Below are 25,232 nucleotides of genomic sequence, written 5' to 3'. Positions count from 1 at the left end.
CCAGAGGTCGTGGACGTGGAGCAGCACCAGTGAGAGGTCGTGCTAGAGAGGTCTCTACAGAACCTCAGATTGATGGCAGAGAGGACCAGGTTCCTCCAGAGCCTGTAGTCACACCCTTGCTTCAGGATACACTATTGAGGGTGTTAAGTGTGCTAGAGGGCTTTTCTCAGGGTGGTGGTGCGACTACCACACCACATGACTCTCGTACTAGAGAGGGGGCTCAGACCCAAGAGCAGCAACAAGCTCCAGTTGTTCAGGATGCGGTGGGGCAACTACCAGTAGATCCCGCGGTTCAGAATGATGTTGCACCAGCAGTTGGGGGTCAAGTTGCATCGATGGTTGTTCTGACAGAGGATGAGCAGCGTAGGTATGAGAGATTTCGAAAGATGGACCCACCTCAGTTTCAGGGTGGGAAGAGCGAGGACGCTCATGAGTTTCTAACTACCTGCCGAGAGTTACTAGAGGTGGTTGGATTAGCTGAGTCACATGGGGTTCGATATGCTACACTCCAGCTTCGTGGACCAGCGAGAGACTGGTGGAGGACTTATTCGGGATGTTTGCCAGTTGGATCTCCTCCAGTGACTTGGGAGCAGTTTGCTAGCGCATTCCAAGATCGTTTTATCCCATGGAGCGTGAGAGAGGAGAGTCGCTTGAGGTTTGAGAGTCTGAGACAGGATGGTTTATCGGTTACAGAGTATGAGGCGCGTTTTTGCCAGTTGTCTAGGCATGCGTTGGCCATTATTCCAAATGAGACAGAGAGGATCCGCAGATTCGTGAGGGGATTGACTTTCTCTATCAGGTCAGCTGTGTTTCGGACATCTAGGGAGGGGACTTCTTTCCAGTCCATTGTGAGCGCCGCCAAAGAGGCGGAATTGATGGAGAGAGAGGAGTTTGGGGACCCTAAAAGGGCCCGTATATCAGGCCAGTTTCATGGTGCCTCATCTGGAGGTAGGGGATCACAGAGAGTGAGTGGTTCTTTTCAGCAGCGGGGACCTATTCATGCATCTATGCCGACATTTGAGGGTGGCCAGACATCTAGGGGTTCTTATGGCCCGGTTCAGGGCTCGTACGGTTCACAGCAGCGACCTACAGGGCGAGGCAATTATAGTGGGTTTTCAGGGTCCACACAACAGTTCCCAGGACAGAGATTTTGTTTTACTTGTGGAGATCCCGATCATCTAATGCGGCAGTGTACTTCACAAAGGGGTCGTGGTGGGCCTCGACCTAATTCTTCATTCCAGACTAGACCACCAGCACCACAGGGTAGAGGTCGTGGCAGAGTTCAGTCAGGTAGAGGTGATAGAGTTTCTAGTAGTGGTGTTGCAGCTCAGCAGAGTGGGGGTAGAGGTACCACCCAGGATGGAGGTGGACGAGGAGGCCACTGCTATGCTTTCCCCGGGAGACCTGAGGCGGAGACCTCTGATGCTGTTATTACAGGTATCATCCCAGTATGCCATCGACCTGCGTCTGTGTTGTTTGATCCAGGTTCTACATTCTCTTATGTGTCTACGTATTTTGCTGCTAAATTTGATATGATATGTGATAGCATGACTGTACCTATTCGTGTTTCTACACCCGTGGGTAAGCCCTTAGTGGTGGATCGAGTGTATCGATCCTGTCTTGTTTCTTTGGCTGGGTATGACACTTGGGTAGACTTAATCATTCTGGGGATGGTGGACTTTGATGTTATCTTGGGTATGGATTGGCTTTCTCCTTATCATGCTGTCCTTGATTGTAATGCTAAGACTGTGACTTTAGCAATGCCTGGTGTTCCGAGGGTTGAGTGGAAGAGTGTTAGTGGTTCTTATCCTAGAAAGGTCATCTCTTTTATCCGTGCTCAGAGGTTGGTGGAGAGGGGGTGTTTGTCTTACTTAGCTTTTATTCGGGATACTAGTGTTGAACCACCTCCCATGGAATCTGTTCCCGTGGTTCAGGAGTTTCTCGATGTATTTCCTTCTGATCTTCCAGGTGTTCCTCCCGATAGGGATATCGATTTTGCTATTGATTTGGAGCCGGGCACTAAGCCTATTTCTATCCCTCCATACCGTATGGCTCCAGCAGAGTTGAAAGAATTGAAGGATCAGTTGCAGGATTTATTGAGTAAGGGTTTTATTCGCCCTAGTGTATCACCTTGGGGTGCCCCTGTATTATTTGTGAAGAAGAAGGATGGGACTATGAGAATGTGTATTGATTACAGACAGTTGAACAAGGTAACAGTGAAGAATAAGTATCCTCTTCCGCGTATTGATGACTTATTTGATCAGTTACAGGGAGCATCATTGTTCTCTAAGATTGATTTGAGGTCTGGGTATCATCAGTTGAAGATTAGGGCATCAGATATCCCTAAGACAGCTTTTCGGACCCGGTATGGGCATTATGAGTTTCTAGTGATGTCCTTCGGATTGACTAATGCCCCTGCAGCATTCATGGAGTTGATGAATGGGGTGTTTCGACCATACCTTGATTCTTTTGTGATTGTTTTCATCGATGACATCTTGGTTTACTCTAAGACTGAGGAGGACCATGTCCGACACCTGAGGATTGTACTTCAGAGGTTGAGAGAAGAGAAGTTGTATGCCAAGTTCTCAAAGTGTGAGTTCTGGCTTACTTCTGTGACATTCTTGGGACACGTGGTGTCCAAGGAGGGTATTAGAGTAGATCCGGCCAAGATTGAGGCAGTTAGAGGCTGGACGCGACCTACTTCACCTACTGAGATTAGGAGTTTTGTGGGATTGGCAGGCTATTATCGACGATTTGTTCAGAGTTTCTCTACTATTGCAGCTCCATTGACTAGATTGACTCGACAGGATGTGGGTTTTCAGTGGTCTGATGAGTGTGAGGAGAGCTTTCAAAAGCTCAAGACTTTGTTGACTTCTGCTCCTGTGTTGACTCTACCTGAGGAAGGTGTAGACTTTACTGTGTATTGTGATGCTTCAGGAGTTGGTTTGGGTGGTGTGTTGATGCAGAAGGGGAAAGTGATTGCTTATGCTTCTAGGCAATTGAAGTCCCATGAGAAGAACTACCCTACTCATGATCTGGAGTTGGCGGCTGTGGTATTTGTACTTAAGTTATGGCGTCATTATTTGTATGGAGTGCATTGTGAGATCTTCACTGATCATCGGAGTCTTCAGTATATCTTTAGCCAGAGGGATTTGAACTTGAGGCAACGGAGATGGCTTGAGTTGCTGAAGGACTATGATGTGACCATTTTGTATCATCCAGGAAAGGCCAATGTTGTGGCCGATGCTCTGAGTAGGAAGACTCCTAGCATGGGGAGTCTTGCAGCGCTTAGTATTGAGGAGAGACCATTGGCTAGAGATGTGCAGATATTAGCTAACAGTCTTGTCCGCTTGCAGATTTCAGAAGAGAGTGATGGGATGATTGCTTTTATTGAGGCTCGGTCTTCTTTAGTCGAGCAAATCCGTGCACACCAGTTTGATGATGAAAAATTATGTCTCATTCGAGACAAAGTATTGAGAGGGGAAGCTAAGGAGGCTGTCCTTGATTCTGATGGTGTCTTGAGGATCGGAGGCAGGATTTGTGTGCCCAGGACAGGCGATTTGATTAGATTGATTCTTGAGGAGGCCCATTGTTCTCGGTATTCCATCCATCCGGGAGCGGCGAAGATGTATCATGATCTGAGTCAGCATTACTGGTGGTGTGGGATGAAGAGAGATATTACAGACTTTGTTTCGAGGTGTTTGACTTGCCAGCAGGTCAAGTGTGAGCACCAGCGGCCCGGGGGTGTATCTCAGAGGATGCCTATTCCTACTTGGAAGTGGGAGCGGATTACTATGGACTTTGTTGTGGGTTTGCCTACCACAGTGGGTGGTTATGACTCTATTTGGGTTATTGTTGATAGGCTGACCAAGTCTGCCCACTTCATTCCGGTTCGGGTGAAGTATACGGCAGAAAAGTTAGCCGAGCTATATATTAGTCAGATTGTGCGACTACATGGAGTTCCGATTTCTATCATATCAGATCGGGGTTCACTATTTACTTCTCATTTCTGGAAGGCATTACAACATGGTCTGGGTACCCAGTTAGATATGAGTACGGCATTTCACCCTCAGACAGATGGTCAATCTGAGCGGACCATTCAGGTATTGGAAGATATGCTTCGAGCATGTGTGATCGATTTTGGTGCTAGATGGGATCAACATTTACCCTTAGCGGAGTTTGCCTATAATAACAGTTATCACTCTAGTATCCAAATGGCCCCATTTGAGGCATTGTATGGAAGACGGTGTAGGTCTCCGATAGGTTGGTTTGATTCGGCGGAGATGGACTCTTTGGATACAGACTTGCTTAGAGATGCTATGGAGCAAGTCCGTATGATTCAGTATAGACTGTTGACAGCCCAAAGTCGACAGAAGAGTTATGCAGACCGGAGAGTTAGAGCTTTGGTGTTTATGGAGGGTGATCATGTTTGGCTTCGAGTATCACCCATGAAGGGTGTGATGAGGTTTGGAAAGAAGGGCAAGCTTAGCCCTAGGTTCATTGGACCTTTTGAGATTTTGAGCCGAGTGGGAGAGGTGGCCTATAAGTTGGCCTTGCCACCTAGTTTGTCGGCAGTTCATCCTGTTTTCCATGTCTCTATGCTTCGGAAGTATATTCCGGATGAATCTCATGTGCTTTCACTTGATTCTGTGGAGTTGGGTCCAGACTTGACATTTGAGGAGGAGCCTATAGCTATTTTGGATAGGCAAATTCGAAAGCTTAGGACCAAAGAGATTGCTTCAGTGAAGGTGCAATGGAAGCACCGATCAGTGGGAGAGGCAACTTGGGAGACTGAGTCTGACATGCGTGCCAGATATCCTCAACTTTTTGAAGCTTCAGGTACTTTCTTTTACTCTATGTTCGAGGACGAACATGATTTTTAGTGGTGGATAATGTAATGACCCGGAAGGTTATTTTTGGAAATTTTGAATATTTGCTTAACTTGAGTTAATTAATCGATAGTTTATGGGCTAAAGTGATAATTTATTTAAGACCCTATACTATTTAGCCTTTATTTAATAAAATATGTGGGTAAAACCTATCACAATTAGTACTTAATAAATTCATAAAAGGAAAAGAAGAAAGGAGAAAGACGGAACGGACGAAGGGTTTCGACATCTTGCGAACTGCTTCAGGTACTTGCATCAAACCTGCATGTTCTTCCATAATTTCTACATATATATATATGGCTGGAAATAATATTATATTAAATGGGAGAGGAATGATTTGTTTGGTAAGTTTTTAGATTAGATAGGTGCCATATACCCCTTTCTTTTTACACTTAAATTTGTACCAATTTTGGTTTGCCATTAATGTAGTGATGATTGGTCAATCATTGCCTTTTTAGAATTTATCCTTAGAAAATAAGAATTTAGGGATTATAGGGATAAAATATGTCATTGTATGTTGATTAGGTGAAGCGGTACAGATGGTAAGATTTTTTTTGTAAAATTATTATTAGTTTTCTTATTATTATATATTATCGTATTATGAGTCAAACTTTAATATATTGGTATAGCTAATTAAATGTTAAATTTATGACATTGAAAAAAAAAAAAACAAATTGACCCTAGGCTTGAAACTTGAAATTTCGATAATTGAAATATCAATTGACCTTAACATTAGGAACTTGATTGTATACTCGAGTAAGTTTCAGAGTGAGTTTAGAGTCTAGACTAGACACAAAGTAATGTGGATATTTTTCATCTTGAAATCTTATTATGGACACTTATTTGAATAGATTGTTTTGAGTTGGAAGTTCAACAAAAAGGGAAGACTCAAGTTCCAAAGTGATTGTTCTACTATTTGAGGCAAGTGGATTTCTAAACCCTTGTTAAGCGTATGAAATTCGTGCATTTTCTTGTGTGATGTTGAGAATGATTTGGAGACTTGTTGCTTAATTGTTGGTGTTGTATTCCTTGTTGTAAATTGAGCTTTGGTATCAAAATGGTTATCTCCTCATTTTTCATTTGAGCATGTAATTTGCATTGTACTTGAGACATGGTTGTGGTAAGAGGATGTACCATTTCGAGGGTCGTATCGCGCGCCGCGATGGATATCATATTTCGAGGGACGTATCGCGCGCCGCGAAGGTTACTATTATCGAGGGTCGTGTCGTGCGCCGCGACAGATGCATGGACAGATATGTCCCCCATGGGTCCCGGACTGAGAGACAGCGGGTGTGTATCGTTAGGGAAGACATGCATCACTATACTTGACATTGCATCTCATGGCATTACACATTTTATTATTGATGAACTTGAACATGTGTTTTGTTGATCTTGTGAGTGTTTCTCTGTGAAGCTTGTGACTGTTGAATATTGAGTTGTTATTGAGAATGTGTAAACTGATAGAGTGTGGTTATTGAGTTGTGTGTTTGGTAAACTGTAAACTATTAGACTGTAGCGTGGAGGTTTAGATATGGTGTAAGAAGTGCCCGTATTTTGTTCACTTAACTTGTGTTTAGAGGTTTGCTTGTTGGGTACCGCGTGGTTTGGTACTCACCCCTTGCTTCTACAAATTTTTGTAGGTTACGAGCCCGGATTTTCGTGATACCTGTCATTCTTTTCGTTTCCGAGGCATCTTGTGGAGGATTGTGAGGTAGCTGCTTGTCATCTCAGCGAACTTTCCTACTCCAGTTTATGACTTTGTTTTTACTTGAAAGACAACTTCATTTTAGACTTCTATTTTATTTCAATTCTAATATTTACATTAGAGGCTTGTGCACGTGACAACCTGATTTTGGGGATTGGATTAATATAACTTGGTTTCATAATAGGAATTGTTGTTGGATTGTCATTTACTTCCGCACTTTGTTAGATATTGGGTTTTAGGCTGACTTGTCTTGGTGGGATAAGACGAGAGCCATCACGTCCATTTTTGGGTCGTGACAGAAAATCAAAAGAAATCATGAGAAAAATCTACCTTAAAAGATAGTTCATGAAAAATATTGTTTAAGATTATTTCTAACGTTTGACTTCTATGGGTAGATTATTTTTTGCGCCAAGAGCCCCAAAAATATTGCAAATCGACCTCTCAAAGGTAGGAGTGTGCACTATTTGAATTAAATCGAAAAACCAAATCAAATCAGATTTAATTCTAATTAGAATTGTTTTTTTGGATTCTTGGTTTAGTTTTGGATTTATAATTTGCTTTGTTTTTGGTTTGATTTCGGTTTTAGAAAAATGAAAATCGAAAAAATGGAATTACATATATATATATATATATATATATATATATATATATATATATTAAGTTGAAGTTAACCACTTTTGTCCCTTTTTAGTTATTTTCATTATGATTTAGTTTATTTTCTTATGTTTGGACATCTATATTAGATGTACTAGTCCTAGGCGTCCGGAAGAAGGGAGGGGGTGAAGAGTCCCGTATATTGGGCCTCTAAAAGATGAGTACTGTGGTATTGATCTTTTGAATATGATATGAAGTTATGAATAATCCTCACCTCTTGAGTTGGCTTATGGCTTAACCGATTGAAACCTCCTTCCGCATTTGAAAAAACTATTTTTAGTTATTTGATCTGTAAATGATCTACAAAAATCAATTCTACCACCAAATTTTTAGTCAGTTACTTTCTTTACCTAATCAAGAAAAGTATTTTCATATTGACTCTAGTTTTATAATTATTGATCAGCCAGAAATGGGCTAAAATCTGAACGATGACCACATGGTGAGTATTAGCTTAGGTGTGAGAAGCAACTAATTTATGGTTAGGCAAGAAGGCTACTTAAATTATATAATTATATATATTTCACTAATATATTTATTATTATTATTATTATTATTATTATTTATACATTCAAATATTAATCACAAATTAAAATTTTTCTAACATTTATTATAGAAAAATACATGTACTTTTATTATCGGATTCACTACCGCTTACAATTTCTTTTCTCGTTTTATGTAGATATGCATATATTTTTAGGAAAATACTTTTTACTTGCAACAAAGTTTTCTTTTAAAAATAAATTTTTCTTGTTTCTGTTATATTTGGTACATAATTAAAAAAAATTAATGCACATATCAACACAAAACCAGAAAAATAAATAAGTAAATTAGGAGTAGAGCGTTAGAATGAGTGGGATAAGATTTTAACTCTTTTTTTAAAAAAATATAATATAAAAAGAAATTAGAAGGAGAGAGAGTTTTTTTGGGCTAAGAAAATATTTTAAATTTTGACTCTAAGTAAACAATGATTAATTTTTGTGCTATAATATTTTAATTTTAAATTGACATTAATAGTTTATCTATTTTTTAAAGATAAAATATTTAATTCATATGAAATGTTATGTGACATCAAATAAAAATGGCAGTATCAACTCACACTACAAATAATTCTAGGCATGGAATTAAAAAAAACAAAAGGTATAATTTAAATATACTTTTGATACATTTATCTCTATTTTATAAATTAAACTTAGTAATCAAGTTCCCATTTGCAAATAATAATTTCAGTGTTTATGAGTGAATTTTCATGATTAAATATTAATTTTAAAAAAATAATAATAGAAAACTACTATATCAGACTGACAAACCCATTTTTGCCAATTTCCTAAGTCGGTCCAATTAATTGGTCGACGTAGTCGTTTAGTGGTTGATATTGTGTATCGATTGATTTGGTTCGATATTAAAATTTATAACTTTGAATTATTGATAATGTTCGTAATTATGATAATAGTTATTAAATCATTAAAATAGTAATTTTATTGATTATTGGTTTATCTATTATTAATTATTATTAATTCAGTTATCAATTAAATTGTTAAGATTTAACATAAAAAAAATTAAAATCACTTTAAAATAAAGTGACAAACTAAATAAATCATACACAAGAGTTCACATATTACATCTGGCTTAAAATTGACACATTGTAGAATAATCAAGAGTGTCTGACAATTAGAAATAAAAATATGATATAAATATAATTTATTAAGAAAAACTTGCATAAATATATTACATTAACAAAATAATTATCATATATAGCAATAAATTTTTTTTCACTGGTCACTTATAATACAATTTTAATATATATTATAGAGAAAAATTAATAAAATACAAATAATACAAGTTTTATTAATTCATATGTAAAAATTTAAAATCTTAAAGAATAAATAATCCAATAACATTTTAAAAAAAAAAACTAAAATTTTTTTATCGAAATAATTAAACCAATAACTCAATATTAATAAACCAATAGTTTGATTTTGAACAATCCTAAATACTATAATAATAAGTTACTAGAATCATTAAAAGTTATTATCAAGTATTTGTAAAATTAAATTAATCGATCTCCAAAATAAATAACGAACACTAAAAAGAATTGAAAAAAAGGTTTCCTCGATGTACGTAGCAGCTTTATAGGCGATTGATCATCGTCGACGTAGTCTTTTCTTTTTGTTTCTTTTTTTGGCCAATGGTGCAACCCCAACACTTGTTTCTTACTAATTTATTTATATAGAAATAAACAATTTGCCTTTCGGATAATTTATGTGACATATTTTGCTTTTGAAAATACATATTATATAAATTTTAATTATATTAATTTTGCGCGATTAAGCATGGTAACTTATAATAAATATTTAAATTATTTATAACTCGTAATATTGATAAAAGTGTCAATAAATTGAATGAGAGAACAGTAAATTAGTTTCACTAATGAATATATAACAAGTGTGTATTTAATTAATTAGTATATATTTTATTTTATTAGAACACGTAGATTTTTACCTATATATATAGTTTGTTCGAGTGACATATGAAATAATTGTACCGTGGGGAAATTAATTTCAGAAGGAAAGCTGTATTAGATTTCTTCATGAATAAATCTGTAAGTCCAAACTGATTTAACTCTTCTTTTCTGAAGTTTGATTTTGTTGCTCTCGATGACTAAGGTGAAGTTAGATTTTTAAGTTTATCGGTCATTTGATCTTTTAGTTAATTAAAAATATTTAATTTCAAAATAAATTTAAAGTTTCCGTTTAAAATTAGGATGCAGAAAACTTCTAGCTCCGATTGTGTAAAAGATTTTGGTTTATTAAGCATATCTGTTGGTTGTTTTTTCGAATCGTCTGTATTGTTTGTTGCGATAGTGAAATAAAAAATTTCGTTAGAAATATTCAAATTCGATATCTATAGATATATCATCCTAACACTTAGTATTGGTACACTTTATACTAACCACGTATCTGTACGAAAGGATTTGATTTCATTTTGCAGTAAATATAATATCTAAGCGTAGCTCCTAATTTGATTTTTATTGATATTATATTTTTAAATTTCGGACATGCACAAATATACACATCAACATGGATATAAAGTTACACAAATAGACGCAAACTTCCTACCTGACACTTACGTTTGAACATACAGAAAATCTCAGATACCCAACTTAAACGACATATTTATGTAATTTTGCAATATAGTTCACAAAAAGATCATAACAATAATGTGTAGGGTACTTGTAAAGAATCAATTTCAAGTACAACTTAAAAGAGGGAAAAATAGGCATATAAGTCACCCTCTAGTAAATATGTCAAAGTAGAGAAGTAACTTTAATCATCATCCATTAGAAACAAGAACAAGGATGAATAATTATTAGTTTTATTGAAACTAATTTTGCAGGTTCCTCTGGTGCAGAAGCAAGGCTATTCGACGAATACGACGATTATCACTAGAAGAAATTCAGGGTTACTTTTTGTTGTCCACAAATCATGTGAGGTGCTGGAAGGTCAGACATCTCATTCACTTTTGTGTTTTTCTTGATACTAGCTATCTGTATTGAACATAATGCATATTGTTAGTTAAAAAACATGAAAGAGGTTCACTTTTTGATAGCAAATTTTGTGTGATAATACTTACATTGTCCTCCAGATGTTTCTTTTCCTCTTGCAGCAGTTTTTCCTGCAATAATAAAAGGGCATCATGGGAAAATTAACATGATATTAACGATATCCGATGAGAATTGAGAACTGACTATTGATTACAATGCTTGCTGTAGAAAGCATGTAATCCCATTAACTCCGTCGACTTTCTAGGAGCAAACCAATTGTATTGAGATTTGAGCAAAAGAGAAGACTAGTTCATAAGTCCGGTAGTCAATTAAGTCTTTAACATACTTTAGACCATCCTATCAAGAAACGGACGAGGACAAGTGGATGTTTATTGCCTCCTTTTCCACAATAGGCTAATCGACTATATTAAGATTAAATTATCAACATGGCGTGCAAGCACTAGTGACTAGTCCTCAGTTGAAGCCAAGGATAGTGTGTCCTATAACCCCGGAAAAGAGGAAATGTTTCAACTACAGAGTTTTACATTTGCTCGGATCCTTCAAAAATTTCTGCCGCAGTTTTTGAAGGACTATCTTTGGCGAGTTCGAGAAAACATAGGATGAAAATTGAAAAGAAGCTATTTTTTTCTGATATATGAAGGTCTGAATAAGAAAAATCTAAATCCAATGCACCTAGATCTGAGAGTCAAAGTTCAGGGAATCAGTGTCCTGCTGCATAGAGAGTTCGCAAGACAGAGACGGATAAACCAAACTCATGACTTCAGGAGAACTAGCAATGGAAATGAAAATTTACCTTCTCATGAAGAACCTTAGCAGATTCAAGCATCAAATGTGTCTGCACAAAACAAAACTATTTAGTGTTGCTTCATTCTGAGGTACTCATTTAGAACCAGATTATAATACTGAAGTCGAACATTATTTTAGAAAAGAAATGTGAATTCTTGTAGAACACAGAGTAAAAGTAAAACAAAAATAAGAGGTCTAGCCAGTGGCGGAGCCAAGATTTCCAGAGTTCCGGTTGATGCAATTCCTATAGGGGCGAGGTACAGAGGAAAGTAGATAGACCTTTCTAGCTCTGAGATGTATTAGAGCAGTTTGAAGTTCGTTTTCCAAATGGATAAGGTCAGTCACAGTGAGACCATCAGCATTTGTTTCCTCGAGTTGCCTATCAAATTGAGACGGAAAATAAGTTGTATAGGCTTTAAGAAACAAAAGTGGAAAATAAGATTAGTACCTTTCTGTTGTTTGTAGCAGTTCTCCCATTGTTGTGAACCCCGACACCTCAAAATGATTGGAAAACTTTCAGTGCAAACAATGTGAGTATGATTGTCCAAGATAATAACGAATAACACCAAAGTTATTAATGTGGATACATTGCACAATATGCAATGAAGCGAGGATAAGTTACTAATCAACCATATTAGCTTAACATGAATGAACAACTATGCACAGCCAGGATTTGACGAAATACTATGCATGTCAGCGTAACTCATTTTAGTCTAGCAACAATGAGATTTTTCTTTTTATAGGTACATTTTAGTTGAACAACAACACGATCTTTGCTGCACTATGATGAGAGTGAGCATTATTATAATTTGGCCTTCCCATTCAGGGAGCTGGAACACCAAAGTAACGTCTATGTACAAAGATTGTATTTGGGCATGATTTTAGGGGCAGATTTTCACAAAAGAAAATAAACCATTGCTTGTTCATGAAATTTAGTTAGTTTCTGAAAATGTCTTCGAAAAATTTTCAAGTTCCAAAAACTGGTCTAGAGCAATTTTTGGATGAAATTTCACTTTCACTTCATAACTTCGATTTTTTTAAAAGATAAAATGAATCTTCATATTATTTTAAAGTGAAATGCATGTCCATAAGCAACTTCAAATTCCAAAAACTATTTTTCAACAAACTTCAAAAACTTATTTCTTTCAAGTTTCGACCAAAACTATGGCCAAACACTAGCTTAGAGCCTATTTTGGATGGACTTGTTTTAAGTGCTTTTAAGCCAAAATAGTTTTTAAGCGCACTTGTTTTTAACTTAAAATAACAAAAATAAGCCAAAAATCACAAGTCAAAGATTCCTAATAGCTTATATCTATAAACGATAAGTTATAAGTCCATCCAAACAGATTCGTAGCAACTTTGGACCTCGGAAATAGTTCTGTCTAGATATTGATAAATCAGGTCTGCTCCCCTTTTTTAAAGGGTGCAAGTTCAAAGTTACTTACATTAGACGGAGGCTAAGAGTAACCAAATTAATTGAGAACCTAAACATATGGACATACAGAGCACTTATTCCATGTATCAAGAGGATTCTGATTATTTAAAATATATACGTTGACAGCAGTCGACTAATCAAATACCTCTGCGACCTGGATTTCTGCATTGATCTCTTTTTCTGCTCCAACATGGCTTTCATATCGTTGAAGCATCCCTGTCAGACTGGAAAAAATATTATCAGATATGCTTGTTAGTTGTTGGTGGGTAAGTAACAAGGAAAATATCATGGAGAGCAGATCATGTTGTATAGGTTTAAACTTAAAGAGTGCACCAGAAATTAGAAAACGAACATATTTTATGGTGTTCATTTTCATTGGGTATGTAGGCACTAAACCATGGAATATACTTCTTCATGGATAAATAACAAAAGGGAAGCCCTCTTTTAATTAGTAAGATAAGATGTCGATGGCTGGGAGGATTCAAAATAGGTTTCCTAAAATCTGAACTACATGTTAGCGCAATGGCCAAAAAGCCGTTGCGGCTTGTAGGGTCGAAAATCTTTCTTCCGCTTTCAGTGGTTTCCTAAAAGCTGAACTGCATGTTAGCACAACGGCCATAAAGCCGTTTCAGCTTGTAGGGTCGAAAATCTTTCTTCCGCTTTCAATACCTGTCTCAAATCGGATTCAATTAGTTTTTTCCTTTGTGCAAGCACTTGGTTCGCCCTTGTTTGTGGTTGCATTTTGTGATCTTTTACTTCAATCTGCATTTTCCGGATAGCGGAGACCCAATTTTGATATTTGATTTGAGTGTAAGCTCTCGTTTATACATCATATGAGATTTTGTGTCCAACAGCTTGGAACTATTTGTATATGTAGCTCAAATTAACCCGTAAGAGGAAATCTGTTTTACGCTATTCTTATAAGAATTTGGGTGTGTGATCTTTTACTTCAATCTGCATTTTCCAGATAGCGGAGACCCAATTTTGATATTTGATTTGAGTGTAAGCTCTCGTTTATACATTCATATGAGATTTTGTGTCCAACAGCTTGGAACTATTTGTATATGTAGCTCAAATTAACCCGTAAGAGGAAATCTGTTTTACGCTATTCTTATAAGAATTCGGGTGTTCGATAGGGGTGTGGATTTAGAGATTTGATCCTCTATAATCAAAATTTTAAGAGTGGGGTTATGGATCCAAGTGTTGGGATTGGGCAATAAAACTAAAAATATGCCTAAATTGTGGGGGGCTAATTAGAAGGAAAGCAATGCACAAATATTTAAGAGCAAGTTTGAATATGTAATTATCAAGTACATATGCATCTCCTTGTTTTTGGTGTAGCATGGTCATTGCAAATGATATAGAGGTGATGATAGACTTCTTGAGTTCATTACACATCACGCAGTGATGTTTAACTTGTAAATATCTTTAAAATAACCTTCTGATCGCGAACTTTTAGATACAAATATCTTTTAAGGATAAAAAGAACATATGCCTAAATTATGATTTCACCCCTAGGTTTTTCTAAAGAAATAAATTCAGAAGTCATTATATGTCTCGAATTTCTCTATCGACTTTGGTAAAAGTACCCAAAATCTATTGACCACACATGGTACGAATTTCACGCCCGCATGCATGTCGAATTGACACGGGTACAACACTAAGAATTGGTGCAATGTGGCATTTAATTAAACAACTACATATGTTCAGTCCAAAACTAATAATCATAAGCATGAATAACAAATATATGAAAAAAGAAATTGGATAAAAATTTACGTTTAAGTGAAATATTAATTGTTTAATGTCATCTCTTTAGAAGAGGCTCATTGTAATGGAAAAGTATGTCTTAGAACCTTAGTGACGACACCAAATTACATTAAGCGAGACAAAGTGATCAACACGTTTTGCGCCTTGCATTGGGTTTTAAGCGCTCCTTTGATAACACTGTAATTAAGGTATTTATAGTAGTAATGTACTATATTCTTATGTCGTATGTTGATGAATTTATTATCTTAGTTGAAGATTATATCACAATATTTGATGGTATTCATCTAAATTCAAGTATAAAAAGAGGTTTATATGTATTATTTTTGTTTTATTTTTGTAAGAATTACTATTATTTATCATTAATTATTTCTTACTTATAGCCCAAGTTTACTTGTAATCCAAGTAATACCATAATTAGTATTTAATAAGGAATAGATCTCGTCTGTATATTGGTTACTTGATGGACGTACCAGATTAAATCATAACCTCTATAAATATAAATTGGTTCTCCCTCTAACCATTAAGGTTAATCACATATTCTCTACAATAATTCCATCGCTGACGATTGTGATAACATAAAGTTAAGGCAAGGAGGTAGAAACCCGTTTTTCTCGGTGATGATGTCTTCCTCATCAGGTACGTGCTCCTAACAATCTCTATGTATTCAAGATCCTGATATTATGTATTCAAGTATTTAATCTTATATGTGGCATCAGAGTCTGGATTGTTTGAACATATAATCTTTATAAATTATATAACCGCATCAGCCTTGGTAGGGTATAAAAGAGTAATTACCGCCCCCTATTCCTAAATAAATAAATAATTATGTTTTGTTTTAGATTGTATAAATTCTAAAAATTTTAATTTGTCCCATAATGTAATAATTATATTATCTTTTAGATTGTGCAATAAATTAAAATGATCGTTATATTAGGTAATAAATAATATATGTGTACTCAGTGCAATATAGTTTGTTAGTCACCAAAGTGGCCAAATTAAAAAATTAATGTTTACACATAATATTTATGTTCACTTGGCATATGTGGATTAGTACAATTCATTATTTTTTGGCATCTTCAATATTCTAAGATAAATCGGGTCTGATTTTCAACTTGATGCATGCATTATGTTTTTATAGTTTGTTAGTCACCAAAGTGTCCAAATAAAAATGTTTAAAATTATTCGCATGCACAAAAATTTGTGATGTTATGTGTGCTTTGTATTTATATAGTTTGCTAGTCACCAAAGTGGTCAAACTAGAAAAATTAACGTATGCACATATCATATTTATGATCATTTGATGCATGTATTATGTTTTTATAGTTTGTTAGTCACCAAAGTGGCCAAACAAAAATGTTAAAAATTATTCGCATGCACAACAATTTTATGATGTTATGAGTGTTTTGTATTTTTATAGTTTGTTAGTCACCAAAGTCGTTAAACTAGAGAAAATTAACGTCTACACATATCATGTTTATGATCACTGACGCATATATTACGTTTCTATAGTTTGTTAGTCACCAAAGTGGTCAAATTAATGTTTAAAATTATTCACATGCACAAAATTTTATGAAATTATGTATGCATTTATATTCATATAGTTGTTAGTCACTAAAGTGGTCAAACTAGTATGGTTAAGAAAAATATGCACTCATAAAATTGTCATTTATCTGTAAAGGTTAATTAAATGCCTATATTATAAAACAAATAGATAAATTTACTTTCACTATTGCTAGAACTTAAATTTTTTTTACCAAATGTGAATCTCTATTCTACGAATAGTGAAAAAATTATGAGGTAAATTAATATTTTCAATCAAACATATATTGTATATCCAAAGATGTCGGATATGTTTGCTTAAAATTATTTAGTTGTCTATTAAAGTTTTTTAAAATGGCATTTAAATTATGATAGTGTGTCGTAGTATCTATTCAAAGGAGAATTACGATGTACTTTTATCGTTTTACTGAATTCACATTATTTTTTATATGTGCATATATCTATTTGCAACTACTCCTTCATTCGCATGCTCCGTCTGTTACTGTGTTCAATAGATTGAACTTCTCTGAATGTAATGAACAAGTTAAGTTTCACTTAGGTGTGATGGATCTTGACTTGACTCTGCTGAATAACAAACCTATTGCAATTACTCGTAAGAGCAGTAAGGATGAGAAATCTTTTCATCAATCATGGAAATGCTCTAATATATTGAGCCTTATGTTCATGCGAACTGTTGCTAACAACATTAAGAGAACCATTTCACAAACAGAAAGTGTCTGGAAATATCTGAAGTTTGTGGAAAAACGTTTTCGTTCTGCTGACAAGTCTCTCGCTGGTACATTAATGGTTGAACTTACGGCCATGAAGTTTGATGGGTCACGTAGTATACAAAATCATACCGAGATGATTAACATTGCAGCAAGACCTCGAACCTTGAGGATGAAATGGATGACACCTTCTTAGTTCAGTCTATTCTGAACTCATTGTCTCTTGAGTATGAACCATTCCAAATTAGCTATAACACTATTAAGGATAAGTGGGATGTTAGTGAATTGTCCAATATGTTTAGTCAAGAGGAGTCAAGACTTACGACGAAAAGAGGTCATTCCATTAATCTCATGGGTCAATGAGCTTGGAAAGGATTTAAAGTGAAAGCCAACAAGTTTAAGAAAAAGAAAACACCTGCTAAAGTTTCACAGGATGCTTGTAAGGAACTCAAGGTTGATGTGTGTCACATCTGTAAAGAAAAAGATACTATCAGAAAGATTGCCTGAAACGTAATGTTTGGTTTGAAAAGAAAGGTACATTTAGTGTTTTTGTATGTTTCGAATCAAATTTAGTAGAAGTTCCTAATAATATTTGGTGGCTTGATTCTAGTGCAACTACTTATGTATCCACTATGTTGTAGGGATTCACTATGATCCAAACTATGAATCCAAATTTAAAAAAAAATCTCTTGTTCATGGGAAATTGTATGAAGGCTAAAATTGAAGGTATAAGGACTTATCGTTGATCTTGGGGACTGAACATCGCCTTGATCTATTACAGACTTTCTATGTTCCTTCAATTTTTAGGAATTTGATTTTTCTTTCAAGACTTGATGTTTCTGGATTTAATTTAAAGTTTGGACATGGTTGTTTCAATGTTTATATAAGAATACTATTTTTATGGTTCTTGTGTTCTTATTGACAATTTATATAGATTAAAACTCTATAATAATTAAGTAGTTCACTAAATGAAAATTCTGCTTATTTGTGGCATAAACATTTGGGTCATGTATCCAAAAAAGATTAACAAAGAATGAAGTTCTTGCAAATTTGAATTTTCCTGATCTTGATATATGTTTGGATTGCATTTAAGGAAAGCAAACCAAACATACCAAGAAAGATGTCACAACGGGCACTCAGCTTCTTGAAATAATACACACTGATATTTGCGGACTCTTTGATGTTCCATCTTTTGATGGAGAAAATTATTTTATCACCTTTATCGATGATCTTTCACGTTATGAATTTATCTATTTGTTGAAAGAAAAGTCTCAAGCGGCGGACGCTCTCAAAGTGTACGTTAATGAGGTTAAACGACAATTAGATAGAACACTGAAAATCATTAGCTAGATCAGATAGAGGTGATGAATATTATGGAAATGGTAATTAATCAGAACAATGTCTAGGTCTATTTGCAAAATTTCTTGAGAATGGTGAAGTTGGTGGTGAGTGTTGAACGACAAAGTGTGGAAATTAATGAGGTAAGCGTAAATATTTCATTGCCCATGAATGTACCTACTTCCACACCAATCACAAATGTTGTTCCTCTTGTTGAAGAACACTTTGACAATGTTGAACAATATTTGGGTGAAACACTTCAAGAAGGAACTAACTCACAAGTATCTGACGCAAATGAACCACAAACAATGTGATATAGAAAATCGGTCATTATGTGATTTATTTGCAAGAGTCATATTTTGACATTGGAATTAATAAAGATTTGATTTCATTTTCACAAGCCACAAAAAACAATGAGTCTGATAAATGGATTGATGTCATGATGAAGAGTTAAAATCCATGGAATACAACAAAGTCTGGAATCATGTTCAACTACCAGAAAGTTCTAAAATAATCGAGTGTAGATGGTTCTTCAAGACCAAACGCGATTCAAATATTGAACGATATAAAGTCAGACTTGTTGCCAATGGATACACTAAAAAAGGAGGCATTGATTATAAAGAGACCTTTTCACCGGTCTCAAAGAAAGACTCATTAAGAATTATTTTGGCTTTGGTAGCTCATTATGATTTAGAGTTACATCAAATAGATGTGAAAACTGTCTTTCTTAATGTAGACCTCACATGAGGATGTTTATATGGACCAACCAAAAGATTTCAAAATTAAAGAAAAAGATCAAATGGTGTGTAAACTAAAGAAGTCAACATATGGGCTCAAACGAGCATCACAAAAATGATATATAAAATTTAATGATACCATAACATCTTTTGGATTTAAGGAAAATACCGTTGATCGTATATATATCAAAAGATCAATGGGAGTAAGTTTACATTTTTAGTCCTGTATGATGATAACATTTTACTTGTTGCTAATGATTTAGGCATATAATTGCGTGAGACAAATAATTTTACCTCTATGAACTTTGAAATCAAAGATATGGGTGAGACATCCTATGTGATAGGGGTAGAAATATTCCATGATAGATCACAAGAATTATTGAGACTGTCTTAAAATGGCTATATCAAAAAAGTTCTAGAGACATTTAACGTGAACAATTGTTCAGCTATGCCCAAAGAATGATGTAGAACGAAAAGAAATAGTCTCAATTCCTTAATCTTCTATTGTTGAAAGTTTGATGTACATTCAAACTTGCACAAGACCGTATATTAGCTTTGTGGTCGGAATACTGGAAAATATCAATCTATCCCTGGAATTGATCACTGAAAATCTGCAAAGAAAGTTTATGGCACATTATGAAGCCACAATTCATACATTATGGCCGCGAAACTTTATTTCAAGACTTGGCGGTTGTCGACACCATTACCAAGTCGCTGAAAAGTTATGGCGATAATGCTGCAGCAGTATTCTTCTCCAAGAATGATAAGTACTCCAAATGTACCAAACAATATGGGATTAAAGTACTATGTTGTTAAGGAAGAAATTCGGAAACAAAGAGGGTTACTTAAAAATATTAGAACTGATCTCATGATTGCAGATCTGTTAACAAAAGGCTTACGTCAAAGACATTTAAAGAACATGTTCAAAGAATGAGTCTTGGTTATACTTATGATTGATACATTTATGATGTTTTACACACTGAGCTCATATTATGTGTTTCTGATATACATTAATGGACATCTTGTTTCTCATAATGGTGTACACATTATTATTTTGAGAAATTACAAGATGAGTCTCTATGAGATATTATTGTGGACCGTAATGTTATATGTTTTTATAGCTTATGAACCTAGTATGATTAGTTGCTAACTGTAGTAGTATATGGAAGGAAGTATGTAGCTTAAAATTTATGTACAACTGCCATAACTCGCATTAGTAGTTTGTTATATTGTGGTATGTATGATGGATATTATAGAAGAGATCTATTGTATGCGCAACTAATGCTTATCAAATATTAATGTTATATGGTTATTGGGCCAAGTGGGAGAATGTAAGAAATACTATTATTTATTATTCATTATTTCTTACTTATGACCCAAGTTTACTTGTGATCCAAGTAATACCATAATTAGTATTTAATAAGGAATAGATCTCGTTCGTACATTGGTTACTTGATGTACGTACCAGATTAAATCATAACATCTATAAATTGGTCATCCCTCCACCCATTAGGGTTAATCACATATTCTCTACAATAATTCCATCGCTGACAGTTGTGATAACATAAAGTTAGGGCAAGGAGGTAGAAATCAATTTATGACTAACGCTTCCGTTTTTCTCTATGATGATGTCTTCCTCATCAGGTATATGCTCCTAACAATCTCTATGTAAGATTATCATGTTCAAGATCCAAAAATTATGCATTCAAGTATTTAATCTTACAATTTTAACCAACGGAATTTGGTATGGCCTTCATTACGATTTGCCTAATATTTTGTTGTTTCTTTTGATGTAGATATGTTGAGGTCAAGGACGAATCCATTTCATGAGTAAAAAAGAAAAGTACGATTTTAGAAGGTCAAGAATAGTCAAGAAGAATGTTGACCCATGCTAAAACCAAAAGTATTCACGGATTGTTGCATGTTGAAGAGACTTCAAGATATGGTTAATAGATGTTTAAAGAGTCATATTGAATAATTTTGGGATCTCAATGACTCGGTTGAAGATTGGGTTAGGGGCTCCACGAAAACTCAAGTCTAGTACATCGCACTGTGGCTTTGGTTGTTCCCCCTTGTGATCCTACCCAAGCACCTAAGAGCTACTTGAAAAACCAACATAGGAATATGAGGCACAAACTCGAATAAAATTAACGATCTAATTTGACGCGCCGAGAAATTTATTGAGCAAGTGAGACATGTTGGCAAAGTGTTGTAAGTGGCTTGAACGTTATGCATACATTAACCCACATAAATTGAAGCTTCCTAAAATTATCAACTCAGCCCCACACCTTGTGAAAAGTTTATCATGCAAGGGGTGTGCTAGTCTAGCAAAGAGAAAGAGAATCTTAGTTTAGAATTTCATCTTTTCTTAGAATATTAAGGGTTTATATACATGTTTGCATGTGTGAGAACGAGAGACTCGTTTCAGGGAGGAGATAATTAGATTTTGACGATTGAGAAACCCATTAATTCAGAGGTAAGAAAATACTTATGCTCGAATTGAACTTGAGTGTGTACTTATATGACGTGATTCCTTTCATTTTACATCTTTATATATTAGGTGTTCTATTATGTTTCTCTTGGATGATTGACTTTATTAGGATAAACACGTGTTTACCAGGTTGTTACTCAAATGTTATGATTAGATTTCAATTATTCCAGTATTTGAATTATTTATCTAATCTCACCTTATAAAGATTAGGTTATGTTAGTTCCTTTAGTTTAGGAGAGTTAGTTGCACTCTTGGGATATTTAGGTGATAGATATCATTTAATAAAATCATTCTTTTTGCACTCTTGGGATATTTAGGTGATAGATATCATTTAATAAAATCATTCAACTTTTGTTTATATTCTCGTAAGGCTAAGCCTATCGATCAATTACTCTTATTAGTAAAAGATCTTTCTTTCTGGTAATATCCATTGAAATGTTATCTTATTGTTTTGCGATAATGGTCAAAACCACGTCTAAACTATCACTTTTTCTTAAATTTCACACCCTAATTGTCAGTTGTTTTTTGTTCCTACTTGAACCATCATCATTTATGTCTTAAAACATACTTCAACTATTTGTTGTTCCCTTTTCCTACCTGAATGATAATGACAGTTTAGATAGGGAAAGGGCAGATCTGGTAGTTAAAGTGTGTTTTAATGCATAATGGTGATAGTTAAGATAGTAAAAAGTAACACCTGATAGTTGACGTGAAAGTTTTTTTTTTATGACAAGAAAACCTGCAGCCGCTACCCTTTGAATGCGCACAGAGTAAAACCTCCGCTCCTATGCAATAGCTCGCAAACCACATAGAAGAGGTAACCCGCACTAGGCAAACCCGGAGCGACGAGCTCGATCCAGAAGGCAAACCTCAACTAAAAAACTTTCACACCTTTTAGTTGAGGTGTGAAAGTTGTTAAAAGTCTATAATTCTTGTGTTTTTTCGATCATTAACTCTTCTGTTTTTATTAAATGATTAGTTTGAATTCTATTTATACCATCAAATACTTTACCTCAATCAAAGTCTCTCGTCAATTGTGGCAAACTTAACTACTTTTTGGAAATTGAACCAAAGTTTGTTGCATATAAGATTGTCTTATCATAGTTATACATCCTTGAGATACTATTAGAAATAGATATGGCTGAGTACAAATGAATCACCACACCCATATGATCAAGTTCAACATCGAAAGCAATTGGTGGTTTACCCCTACGGATGCAATGTTTTGATATTACATTTGCTCTAAACAAGTTATCCTAATTTATCCATGTCTCGAGCTTGCTGCGTTGAAAGGTGATAAAAGCATTGTTCGAAACTCAAATTGCCAACAACCTTTTGTCTACAAATACTTCATCATTCTGACATGAACTTATATATGTATACCGATGTTAACTACGCGATCCAATTGATAGATTCTCCACTTTAATGTGACTTGGTCAATATGCACCTGAACAAGATGCATCTCAATTCTCATTTTTGATATCCGCCCACCATATTAAATTGTCCATGCACCAACCAAATGTTCAACCTTGAACGTAAGAAGGTGTATAGTTCCACATCAGTCCTTAACTTTAAGGGGTGGGTGAAATCTTCAATATAGTTTGGACAATCCTCATCTTTTGAGCTAACTTTGGAGGTTGAGTTAGGCAACCCAAAATTTGTTCCTTTAGCCATTGTTATTAGGATTAGATTTAGTTTGATCATTTGAATTTTTTTTTTATCTAAGCTTAATTATCCATAAGATTATATTAGGTTAGTTCCTTAAGTGTTTGTTTGGATTGGCTTATAAAAAGCAATTTACAAAATAAAAATTAAAAGTCTGAGTAATGTTACCCTACTTTTCATTTTTGACTTATTTTTTAAAAAATTAGCCTAAAAGTAAGTAATTAAAAAACACTTGCCCAAACACCTACAAAAGTGCTTAAAAGACAAACACGCAAGTTAATCCTGACAAGCACTTAAAGTGATTAAAACTCATTCAATTGAAGTGAACTCATTGTTGCCCCAATAGTATTATGAGTAATGCTACCCTCCTTTTCATTTTTGACTTATTTTTTAAAAAATTAGCCTAAAAGTAAGTACTTAAAAAACACTTGACCAAAGCTTAAAAACAAACACACAAGTTAATCCTAACAAGCACTTAAAGTGATTAAAACTCATTCAATTGAAGTGAACTCATTGTTGTTGCCCCAATAGTATTATGTTGACATCCTTCATATCACATGCAAAAAAAAAAAATGTAAACTCTCTTATGCATATCAGTAAACATCACTACCAAAAACTGCACCGCTAGTAAATAAACGTGTCAATCAACAAACTATTCGTCTTCCTAACAGATCAACACGATAATCGAGGGAAAATTGATATGCATATCTGACCTGTTATTGCTGGAGAATTCATGGAGTCTGCCACGATTGGAGATGATAACAACAGCAACATCGACATCACAGAGAACGGAAATTTCTTTAGCTTTCTTCAATAAACCTTTCCTCCGTTTACAGAACGCAACTTGCCTGCAATTTTTATCTTGAATTCGCTTAATTTCTACCTTCCTTCGCCCCATTTTTTCGCCGATTAAAAGCCCTAATCCACAAATTTCATATATCTAGAAGATTCTCGAATCATCGCCGTTACTCCCAACCCGATCTTTCTTTCTTTTTTTTGTGTGTGTGATGTTACAGTTACCATTTTTGTTCTTTTTCTCTCTGCACTCCAATTAAATCTCTTGGGGTCCCTTTCAGTCCTCAAATTTTTTTCCCTCTTCTCTCTGTTTTTCTTTTTACTTATCAGTTATTACTACTAATTGTGATATTTGGTGCAAGACAAGGGGAAGATAGATGGCAAATTGACTAGTTCTAATTTAAGCTTGTGATTGAAAAATAGTGAGATCTCTGACATGTTTTTTTTTTTTTTAATTTACTAAATTTTACTAGCGTAAGAATTAATTATTTAAATATATTCTAGAAATTTATCAAGTTTTGATGTGATTAGATTGATCACATGTGTCTCGGGATATATTGAGTTAAAATTAGGTGTAATTTATTTTTAAAGATATTGTATTCAGATAGATTTGTATATAGCTGGTATTATATTCTATAAAACATCTCGGTCTATCGATACATGTACTTAGTGTGGAATATGGACTAATGATATACGCGTATATGAGATATATAACAAATTTCGTTTGTCGCCTCTTTTCGTTTTAGTATATTTAATCGCAAAAGTACATACATTTTCTAAGTGTATCTTTCTCAATATAATATATAAATTATAATTAAAAAATTCAATTAATAATACGATATATAATATTTTAAATATAAAAATTAAGGCATAATACGTAAATATGACTCTTAACCTGGCGTCAGTTGAAACTATGACCTTTAACTTTGAGTGTACACAAAAAAAAAACACTTAAACTTGCATAAAATTAATAAGCAGACACACATGTCCTACATGATATAATACATGTAAGAGGCCATGTAGGACATAAAATTGTCATGTATGGTGCCATATAGAATGAAAGTGTCTATCTGTTCAATTTTAGATAAATTTAAATGTCTACTTGTACACACTTAAAATTAAATGTCATAATTACATCTGA

The 25,232-nt window shown here is 34.6% G+C and overlaps 2 protein-coding genes across 4 annotated transcripts; one reads left to right on the top strand and one right to left on the bottom strand.

The window, feature by feature from the left end:
• Nucleotides 1–152: 152 nt before the first annotated feature.
• LOC114075156 lies at nt 153–4,883 on the top strand. The gene is made up of 3 exons (XM_027913461.1): nt 153–1,437; nt 1,842–1,843; nt 4,656–4,883. The coding sequence occupies exons 1-3, from the start codon at nt 336–338 to the stop codon at nt 4,881–4,883; spliced, it is 1,332 nt and encodes a 443-aa protein (XP_027769262.1). The 5' UTR covers nt 153–335.
• A 5,543-nt stretch (nt 4,884–10,426) lies between these two features.
• On the bottom strand, nt 10,427–24,412 carry LOC107006049 (agamous-like MADS-box protein AGL70). Of its 3 annotated transcripts, none has more exons than XM_027913675.1 (7): nt 24,010–24,412; nt 13,177–13,247; nt 12,045–12,109; nt 11,876–11,975; nt 11,604–11,645; nt 10,879–10,920; nt 10,427–10,792 (listed from the first exon to the last, which is right to left on the bottom strand). In XM_027913675.1, the coding sequence occupies exons 1-7, from the start codon at nt 24,074–24,076 to the stop codon at nt 10,691–10,693; spliced, it is 489 nt and encodes a 162-aa protein (XP_027769476.1). In that variant the 5' UTR covers nt 24,077–24,412; the 3' UTR covers nt 10,427–10,690. The 3 variants fall into 3 exon arrangements, with proteins under 3 accessions (XP_027769476.1, XP_015060178.1, XP_015060179.1); XM_015204692.2 differs by having other exon boundaries at nt 10,440–10,792; nt 13,177–13,255; nt 24,010–24,400; XM_015204693.2 differs by having other exon boundaries at nt 10,443–10,792; nt 12,045–12,091; nt 13,177–13,255; nt 24,010–24,399.
• Nucleotides 24,413–25,232: the final 820 nt, after the last annotated feature.

This window comes from Solanum pennellii, chromosome 12 (genome assembly GCF_001406875.1).
Source record: "Solanum pennellii chromosome 12, SPENNV200".
In the NCBI taxonomy this organism is placed as follows: domain Eukaryota; kingdom Viridiplantae; phylum Streptophyta; class Magnoliopsida; order Solanales; family Solanaceae; genus Solanum; species Solanum pennellii.
The sequence above is the reverse complement of the archived record's forward strand: the minus strand, read 5'-3'. Positions and strand labels throughout refer to the sequence as shown.